The sequence below is a fragment of the Galeopterus variegatus genome, unplaced genomic scaffold (genome assembly GCF_000696425.1).
Source record: "Galeopterus variegatus unplaced genomic scaffold, G_variegatus-3.0.2 Scaffold231, whole genome shotgun sequence".
NCBI classification, from domain to species: domain Eukaryota; kingdom Metazoa; phylum Chordata; class Mammalia; order Dermoptera; family Cynocephalidae; genus Galeopterus; species Galeopterus variegatus.
The window spans coordinates 274,712-284,411 of record NW_007726342.1 but is presented as its reverse complement, the minus strand read 5'-3'; the positions used below and the strand labels follow the sequence as shown (position 1 = coordinate 284,411).

At 40.0% G+C, this 9,700-nt stretch overlaps 1 protein-coding gene across 1 annotated transcript in view; it reads right to left on the bottom strand.

The window, feature by feature from the left end:
* The window catches only part of SYNE2 (spectrin repeat containing, nuclear envelope 2), a 269,055-nt gene that overhangs the window by 72,198 nt on the left and 187,157 nt on the right, over window positions 1-9,700 (bottom strand). The window contains exons 79-82 of the mRNA XM_008566257.1: window positions 9,324-9,506; window positions 8,762-8,908; window positions 6,924-7,100; window positions 5,196-5,351 (exon numbers count right to left, since the gene is read on the bottom strand). Of these exons, the coding sequence (XP_008564479.1) occupies window positions 5,196-5,351; window positions 6,924-7,100; window positions 8,762-8,908; window positions 9,324-9,506 (663 nt within the window). The remainder of the gene's footprint in view (window positions 1-5,195; window positions 5,352-6,923; window positions 7,101-8,761; window positions 8,909-9,323; window positions 9,507-9,700) is intronic.

Below are 9,700 nucleotides of genomic sequence, written 5' to 3'. Positions count from 1 at the left end.
GCAAAAAGTCCTTGCTGGTATAGTAGAAAGAATCTGGGAGATTGGTCCCCACTCCACGTCTGTCCTGTACTGGCTACTTGGCCTGGCGTAAGTCATCACACCCCTGAGTCTCCATTTCCTCATCTGGAAGATAGTGATGATACCCTGTGCCACGAAGGCTCAGAACTCAAACGGAGCCACAAGTGGGAAGGCGTTTTTAAACCATAACGCAGCATATAAGCGACAGGCAATATAATTACTGGTCACATAGTTGGTAATAGCTTTAATACCTTTCTGCATCTCTTAATTATAGACTAATCCACTCATTAAAAGGCACCCCNATCATATACATTGTATATTGACAAAATAAAAATTAAAAAAAAAATAAAAAAAAATAAAAGGCACCCCTGGTCCACTCTTTACAGACATATTTTTCAGGAACCTACAGGAGCCCTTTGCTAAAAGGAGAAGATGGAGCCAGCAGTCTGGAAACAGAGATGATCGAGATCAGTAGCAGAGTTGCCACCCTGCACAGAGGAAAGACAGAGCTGCTGATCTGCCCTTCTCAGGATCGGGGTTGAAATACAATTTGGAACAAGTTTCATCTTTTTTCCTTCTTATTAAAGAATTACAAGCTCATTACAGAAAATTTGGAAAATACAAAAGATTTTGGCATTCAAGAGGATTCATTCTGAATTCCTTTCAAATCTCCAATTTTACAATGGGGTGCACTCCTGCCCTTTCTTTAGTGTTACATTTCCATCCAGACACATGTGCTTTGATTGCAGGACCTTAGGCTAGTGACCCTTTGCTCACGTTTTATTCCTCTCTTAAAGATTGTTTTTCACAAAAAATTCAGCTTTTTTTTTTTTTTTAATTAATCCTTCATAGGAATAACTGTGTGGTCCATAAGGAAAGAGGAATCTGAGCGTGGTTGCTGAGCAGGTGGCTGGGTTTGTTCCCTGGTGAGGGATTCGGTCCCTTGCATGAGCCACACAACCTGGTCCTAAAACTCAGCCCCAGTAAAAACACCAAATTACCACATGCTGGGAACCTTTAGGTCACTCTTTAAATGGTGAACTCACAAACTTTAAATCAATAAATGTCAGGGGTCTCCTGGACTGAAAAGTGGAAAGAGGGAGAAAAATCTGTTCCATAAGAAACTGATAACTGGCTGGGAATGGGAATGCACAACGCCAGAGGATGGACCGAGACCCACTGTGTGACCCTCTATACCTTTTGAATGTACAGCCATGTGAACAGATAGCATATTCATATAAAACCTCTATGATAACAATCCATCCGTAAGTGCACTATTGAGAGTTATTGCTAACAAGTGGGTGCATTTCTGAGCTATCATTTTTATGGATTGGTTGCAAAAGCACCCAGCACGCAAACCCACAAACCAGCATCTCTGGACCAGCCTTTGCTGACTCGGTCAGCGGCCCTCCATTAATCTCCTGCACCCTCACTGGCTCCCTGACGCTCCCCGACAACCTTCTCTGTTTGCATGTTTACTTTATCATCAATTTGAACCTTTTTTCTTTGCAAAGTTATAGCTTAAAACACTAAAAATATTGAATTACTCTCCTTCTTTGAACTTATAAAACAGTTTTCCCTAAAGGCTCAACTAACTAGAGATTTCTGGAAATACTTATATACCAATAAGTCGTCATATTTCCTCCATAATGTAAAGAAAACTGATGAGAAAGGACTACTTAGCAAAGAGTTGGAAGAAACAACAAACACACACACATAAAAAACACACAAAACAAGTAGCACAAACAGTAACCATGGCAATAACAACACATAAATACACACACACACAATGGAGCTATTTTTGGTTCTTTTTCTCCTCGGAATAATAGGGATTTAGCCTGGTGGTTCTGTAATCTGACCTTGCTCACTGAGGCCTAACAGTACCTTTTGAGATTCTCTAGAATTTGCAAGTCCTGTTTTGCTCTCATCTATTCTGTGAGAATCAGTGTTAAATATTTTAAAAATATCTAAATTCCTCTGAAATGATTATGAGTGTACTTCTGTGAGAAGCTGCGGTTGCTTATGGTATAGAAGCATCAAACTTAATAACCTCATCTCAAACCTCCCCACTCTAGTCAACTACACAATTTTCCTTGATAATTATAATATGTCAAACCTGGTCTTTTTCTAGTCATCTAGAATTTTGGAAGCTCTTCAGAATATTTTGAATCTTAACTGTCTTTAATGCTTCATAAACGCCAATCCTCAAGTTTTCTAGAGTAAAGCCACTTTAGCAAGCTTACCGGAACTGAAAGATTCTACCCTGGGATAAGTCATTAAACTGTTTGCTAATCATTTTTTTTTTTGGTTATGAATATTCATGAGATACAAAGCTGATGTCACCCCTCAGGCCCAAGATGTGAAGGTCAGATTCACGCTGGCAGCATACCCATTACCACAAATTGCATTTGTACCCCTTGCTTATCATTTTATTTCCTATAATCAATTAGTGAAGAAAAAGCAAAAATAAAGTTTGCAGAAAAGCATTTTTTCACGTCTACTTAATAGATGTCCTCAAGCAACTACTAAGCACCTGTGAGTCTCACAGGCGGTGACAGGTTCACAGGCATGCCGAGGAGCCAGCCTGCCCAGAGAAACCCACAGGCTAGCAGAGGACGGGTGTAGAGCACACAGATGAGTTCAGTACAGTCTCTGACACAAGATGCTACCCAGGGTGCTAGATGCCTATTTTATTAATTTACTTCTATCTCTGCCTTGCTACGGCCTTTTATAGAGATGCATCCAAGAAAGCAAAATAAAAAATCAAAACTGGAACAAACAAGCTAATGGCAAGTATGAGGGCACACAGGAAGGTCCACACTCGGCAGGTATGAGGTGAGGGAGGGGCTCGGGGGGCTCGGGCTGAGTTCTGACATAGATGAAGGAGAGCTTGTGGGTGGATGGTGGCAAGAGGGGAACGGGGAGCCCACAGTCTGCAACTGGCGGCATGCGATGGCACAGAGGCAAGAACTGCTGAGAGTTCATGCAGTTTTCAGGTGGGGACTGACAAGAGATGATGCTGGCCAGGCATGTCTGTAAAGTACTTTAAAATACTTTGGCAAAGGTAGTGGGAAATCATACACAGGTTAAAGTACACCCAGATGCAACCAGGTACCACCAGATATGCAAACTGCAGGGTGGTTGGTTAGTGTGTGAATTAGGAAGCCCACTATCCCTGGGGGGTGACCACAGAGCTTCTGAGCTCCACGTCTCAGTCAGCACCATTCATTTGGCTAATGAGCATAGCTAATGTTAGAAATGGTTCTTGTAATTGGTGAAATTAATGGCTTATTAAATAAATAGCATGATGAGTATTAAAAATGGGTTCTTACAAGGTAAATTACATGTCCCAAAGACAGGTGGATTGGCTAAACTACTGTAGATACAATTTCCACCCTTACTTGAACAGGATATAAAAATTGAGCATAGCCTGTTGCCTTCGCCCTGGGCAATAATCTCCAGGATAAGTCCCCATGTGGTTTTGTATCCAACCTAAACTTCAAGGACTCTGGTTGCCTAATGTTGGCCATAGAGATACTGAACTCTTGCTTCTGAAATATTAACATGTCTGCCATGCGTTAAGCTTTCATGCAAAGTGGTGGTAGACACAGAGTTAGGCTTCTTGAACTTGGTCATATGAACTGTTTTTATTGCTTGCTTGCTAATAAATGTTTCTATCGTAAATGTTTATCTGGTATTTGTCTAATTACAACTTGGTAGTGAAGATGTGTGGGGAATAGCTAAATTTAATCCACCTCAAACTTGTTTAGTGGCTACCATTATTAATCAAAAACAAAAACAAAAAAGACTGAGAATTATATGACTCCCTTGGTTTAGGTCTTCTTAAAACTCTTTGTAGGTGAGAGAATGTGATAAGGGGCCCAGAATGCCATTCTAAACATTGGAAATTCATTCTACGGGCAATATGGAGCCACGAAGGATATTTCAGTGGGGGGCTGCCGTGACCTCCTGCATGTCTGTGGCAGCATGGAGAAGGAATCAGAGGGCAATGACATTGGAGGCAGGGAGGCTGGCTGGTGGCACTGTGGGAAGAGGCCCGCAATGGGAGTGGTCTGTGTGAGGCCAGTTTTGATGGAGATGGACAGACTAGATAGTGAGGAGCAAACTGAGAGGAACTAATGAGTAACTGGAGGCAGAGACAAGGAGCACAACGGCTCCTGGGCTTCTGGAAAGGGCAGCCTGGTGGGGGGTGGTGTGGCACTGAGCTGTGGAAGGCAGGCTTCCAGGCAGGAAGGACGGTGAAGCCCAGGTGGGTGTAAGAATGTCAGAGTGGAGCTGGGTAGCAGGGAGATGGGAACAGGATATGGCCATTGGAAAAGACCTCTTATGGTGGTGCTGCTGCTCACATTTCATGTCTAGTACTGTCCTGGAATGTTCTCAGCAGAATTGGGGTCTGCCCTGACTTCCTATCCCTGACTGTGACAAGTGTGATGCTCTCACGTAGCAGGCGCAGAAGCAGCACAACCTGGGCCACCTGCAGCTACAGTGACAGCTGAAGTGCTTTGCATAAGGAGCAACCCAATCAGGGAGGATCACTCTATATTGTGACAGGGCATCTCAAAGACTAAGTGACCTGGCAGAGCACTGTGGAGCAAACAAAGGGCATGGACAACACCTTCAAGCCCAGACGTGATTCGGACAGTGGTTCCAAGACAGCACAATAAGTAGAAGAAAATTATTTTCCTCTGACAAAATGCAGGATGAAATACTAAAAATAATGGAAACTTCAGACTAATTTTGCAAATGTTGGGCAAAATAATAAAAAACACAAAAATTGGGAAGCATCTAAATCAAAATTCCCTTTGAACATTTGAACATGTCTGTGATTCTTTTCATTTCTAATACTGACAATTTTTATTGGGGTATAATCCTAGTACTCATATATTTGTATATAAAGTTTTGCATTCTTTTTCTGAAACCTCGTAAGAGCAACAATAACCATGAAAATACCTTCTGTTTATCATAAAAAATGGCACTTTGCAATTTTGTAAAACCCATGGATAATTATCTAATTACATAAGAAAGTAAGTAAATACAAGGGGAGTTGAAGGGGAGTCTGCAGAAACTATAGCAATTTGTCCTCTACCTTGGGACAAGACTGGTGACAAAGTAGCCCAACCACACCGTGTGGGACAGGACGAGGTTCTCCTCCTTACCTGACAGTCCAGGAGCAGCTTCTGGACCGAGATCACATTTTCAGGTTTCTGTAAAATTTTCAGTCTCTCTTCCTGTGCCTCCATCCAGCTGTTCAAAACCTGTATTTTGTTCTCATTCTCAGTGATACTTTCTAAAAGTTGTTCTAAATGCTGTATCTATAAGTGATGAGTAGAAAAATTATTATGAAATATTTTTCTTATTTTAAACTACATGCTTTAAAATGTAAACGCCACAATATGTTATTTTTAAAAGAACTTTGTTTCTTTTCAAATTTCTAATGTTTCACATAAAAAGATACCCCAATAGCTTTTGGAATAAAGATTCATAAGTCAGGAAATGGAGTTAAAATTCCTGTTTAAAGAAAACTCACATTTAAAGTGAAAGCTAATCTGTGAGAAAAGTGGCTGATGTGGAATTTCATAACATCTTACAAAACAAAGTCACACTGCTAACGTTCAACATCTATTCATATATGTAAAGCTTAAGAAAATTTTCTTTCCCCAGACACTCTTCATTAGAGTTGCTTAAATATTATATCAATATCAACAATATCACAAGTAATTTATCAACTGAACAAAATTATTTTTAATGTCTGTCATTCTTTTCATTTCTAATACAATTTTTATTATGGTATAATCATAGAACTCATATTTCATATGTAAAGTTTTATATTCTTTTCCTGATACGTGTCATAAGTACTCACTTTGTTAATATATATGTTAATATAAATTTTAAAAGGCTGCCCAATATTTCATCAAATAAACACAGTATAATTTGATTATTACTCTACAGTTGGAAACTAGGGCGTTCTACATTTTCACCAGTGTAAATAATGTTAAACTGAACTATTTGTATACAATTCTGTTCTTTTTGAAAGACTATCTACTTAAAGTTAAATGTGTAAGAAGTGGACTGCTGGGTTAAGAGATAAGATAATTATTAAGGTTCTTTAAATTTTCCAAATGCTTTCCACAAATATTTAAGCCATTACCAGCAATGTATGAATGTGATAGCCTCGGGATTTTATCTTTATCTTATTAGATTTTTCCAGTTTAATAAGTATATATTCTGTAATGTTTATTTTGAATATCTGATAGTTGAAGTTGATATCATTCCATGTTTATTTGCTAACTATAATTTCCTCTCATGAACTGTCTGCTCATGTTCTTTGTCCATTCATGTACTTGAATCCTAATTGCATAAATTCATTTGCATGCATTTTCTACACAGACAAAGATCAACCAATTGTCCCTACCAGTATATATAAGTATTACATTTTTTTCAGGAATAAGTGTTCTTAATCTTTTCAAGAGTTGGAGAGTGAAAAATCTACCAAAAAAATCACATGTATTTTTCTCCCTTTTTATAATCTTTTCAAAGCTGAAATAGCTTTGCCCCTTCTGAATATCTACTTTCACAGAAAATGTCAAAATCTCTGACCATTTAGTAGCCTGACATAATACATGACACCTGCTGAAATAAAATTTCTCCACTTGCCTAACTCAATTTCCCACTAAGAAATCTCAATAAAAATATTAGAACTATTTTCGTACTCTTTTATATGCAACAGTGGAGCATGCAAAAACATAAGATTTATAAAAGGGCTGTAATTGAGATGATTATTAGGCTTAACTGTACATCAACTATCCAAATGTCTTTTTAAATTTTCAGACAGTGTTACTTCACACAGGTAAATCCATCCATCCCACTGTGACCCAGGAGCACACCTTTCTATTCAGTGTTCCGTGTACTCGGTGCCACTGGCGGTTCATCTCCCCCAGGTGTTCTGCAAACTCCGTTCTTTCATAGCGCTTGCTTTCTACATCACAGGTGCTTAACTGAAGTAAAGACTGGTTAACAAAGTCAACGATCCACTGGTTATAGTCCATTTCCATTCTGAACTCCTAAAACAAACAGATAGGCAAAATAAAACACCTAAAGCTGAATGGAAGTTGGTTAGATGCACTGGATTTCCCCTTTCATGCACTCTAGGGGGCACCAAGCTCCCATCCATTAATCAAGGGGCACCTGCCAGGAATTCCGTTCCACCCCCTACCCCCCATCAGGAGTCTGCTTTATTTAAGCGGAGATTCTTCTGTGGAATTATGCATTCCTGAGAACACAGACTCATAGCTTTCAGACAGACTGAAAAGTCAAAGGGAGCACTGTGTATGGTAGCTGCCATCATCTGAACTGAAATCAGGAGCCAGGGTCCAACAGGAGGCTCCTGTGAGAGTCAGCTTGAGAGCTACGCTGGAATCTGTGCCACCGGAAGGGCTCATGGAAACAACTAGATGGGAAGTATAAAGTCCAGGCTCTCCCAGAAAACCCAGGACACCTTTAAGGAACTCTGCCAATTTAGGCAGCTTCTCTGTTCCTTTGGGGATAGTCTAGACCTCCCAGGGCAGTTTCGATGGCTTAAAGTGCTATAGTAATCCTAAACCCACCCAGGGCCAACCACGTTTCTGTCAAGCCTGGGTTTTTTCCTGACAAGTGCTAGAACTTATCCCTATGGGGACATCCAGGGAGAGAACCATGTGGTATGTTCTAGGTTATTAGATCCTATGAGAATATACCCATTTCGACCTTTTAAAGATTCTACTACTCACTGAAGTTAGGATATGATAGTTTATAAAAACAAAATCCTCTGCTAATATCATGCTTGGGATGAAGCCATTCATGTTCTGTCTACCAGAGGCTAGCCCAGCCAGCCTACGAGGCCTCTGAAAGCATCCACCAGGCTCATCACTCATCCCTGTATGCCTAGCACACTGCCTGGCACCCAATAAATGTTTGTGTGTGGCTTGTTAACTATTGATTAAATCTACTCAAAATTCAATATTGTGGAGAAGGGTGTCTATTTGTAGAAGGATATCAACTTATTCTTGCTCACTCTCTTACTCAAAGAACATTTATTAACATCTGTTGGATGTCAGGTATTGGACTAGGTGTGCTGCTTCAGGGAGGTGAAAGATAGCCCCTGCCCTCAAAAAGCTTAGTTAAGGTGTAGAACAAGCAAGTAAACAAATAATTATAAAACTCTGTGGTCAGAACTATTGATAGCATCATGGAGACATCTGATCCAGGAAAGTCATTCAATCCAGTGGGGAGAGCCAGGGGTGGATTTCCAAATGAGGAGACACTTGAGCTAACTCTTGAAGGATGACTAAGAGGATCCACACAGCGGAAAGTAGGGCACTGGCATTCCAGGCTGAAGCACGAGGAAGGAGAGCAGCGAGCAGTTGAGGCATCGAAAACCATGTGGTCTAGACGGAGTCTAGGGTTTACGCGGAGGAGTGGAAAGACGAGGCTGGGGAGATGAAGAGGGGCCAGAGACTGTGAAAAGCTTGGACTGTCCTGCAGTGTTGGGAGCTAGCAAAGGATGTGAGTGGAATAAGAGCAAGAACCCTAACTTCTCTCTCTAGAGCCATTCACCACCCCATTCCCAGCACCCGGAATTAGTTTTTCTAAATTGTATCCTCCATGTCTCTTTGTCTAGCATTTCCCCTCCAACTGATTCGCTTTTTTATTTATGAAAAGACTTCTGCTCCTTTTGTACAATTACCTTATACTTCCGAAGAAGATTTTTAACGTGAGATGCAGAACTTAGTGAATGCACAGAGTCTTCATCTTCAGTTTGATGCTCCACATTGTTCATCCAGCTAATCATTTCTGTGATTGCTTTACGAGATGGCAATTTCTCCATCTGAAGCTACAAGGACAAAATGATTTCCATTTAATTGCCTACAGTTAACAAAATGAATCAGAGCATTACTAAAGATGATATCTGGTTTGATAAAAGGTCTTGCTACATAATTATGCAGGTTACTCACAAAAACAAACTTAGCATTCAAGCTTAGAATAAGTGACCCCACAACAATGACAATGACCTTCACACGAACTAACACAGTGGCACAGATAAACTGGGAGAGAAAGTAATTAAGCCTGATTTCTCTCTTAAGAAAGATCCCACTGGAGGAGAGTCCAGTAATTAAGATCTGTATTCAGTGGTGCCAGAGAAAAATAGGTAGTGTCAATGAAAATTATTGAGTCAGAGAAATAATTTTAAAAGAGTTCTGAGCTAACAAGTGAATGCTAATTCAAATGCTGGCTCTTTAAATACTTACCTGGTGAAGTTTTTCTTGGATATCTGGAAGTTGAGTTATAAGCATTGTCCATTTTTGTTCAAACTGTGCTAATGAAGATCTCAGAGTAGCTGTATCAGCTTCTTTCAGGTGAAGAAGTTGGTTCCCAGTACTTATAACTGCAGTCTTCAACGAGGACTTTTCATCAACTTCCTTCAAAAACTCCTAGAGGAAAGTTTTAAAATTCAGAAACTTTTAAAATGTAAATTTAGCACAGGGTAACTAATAGAATAACTGGTTAGAGCTCAAAACTAAACACAGTAAATATTTCAAGGTGTATATACACACACACACATTTACACACACACACACACACACACACTCACTCACATACACGTATATTTTCCCACTAAGTGTCA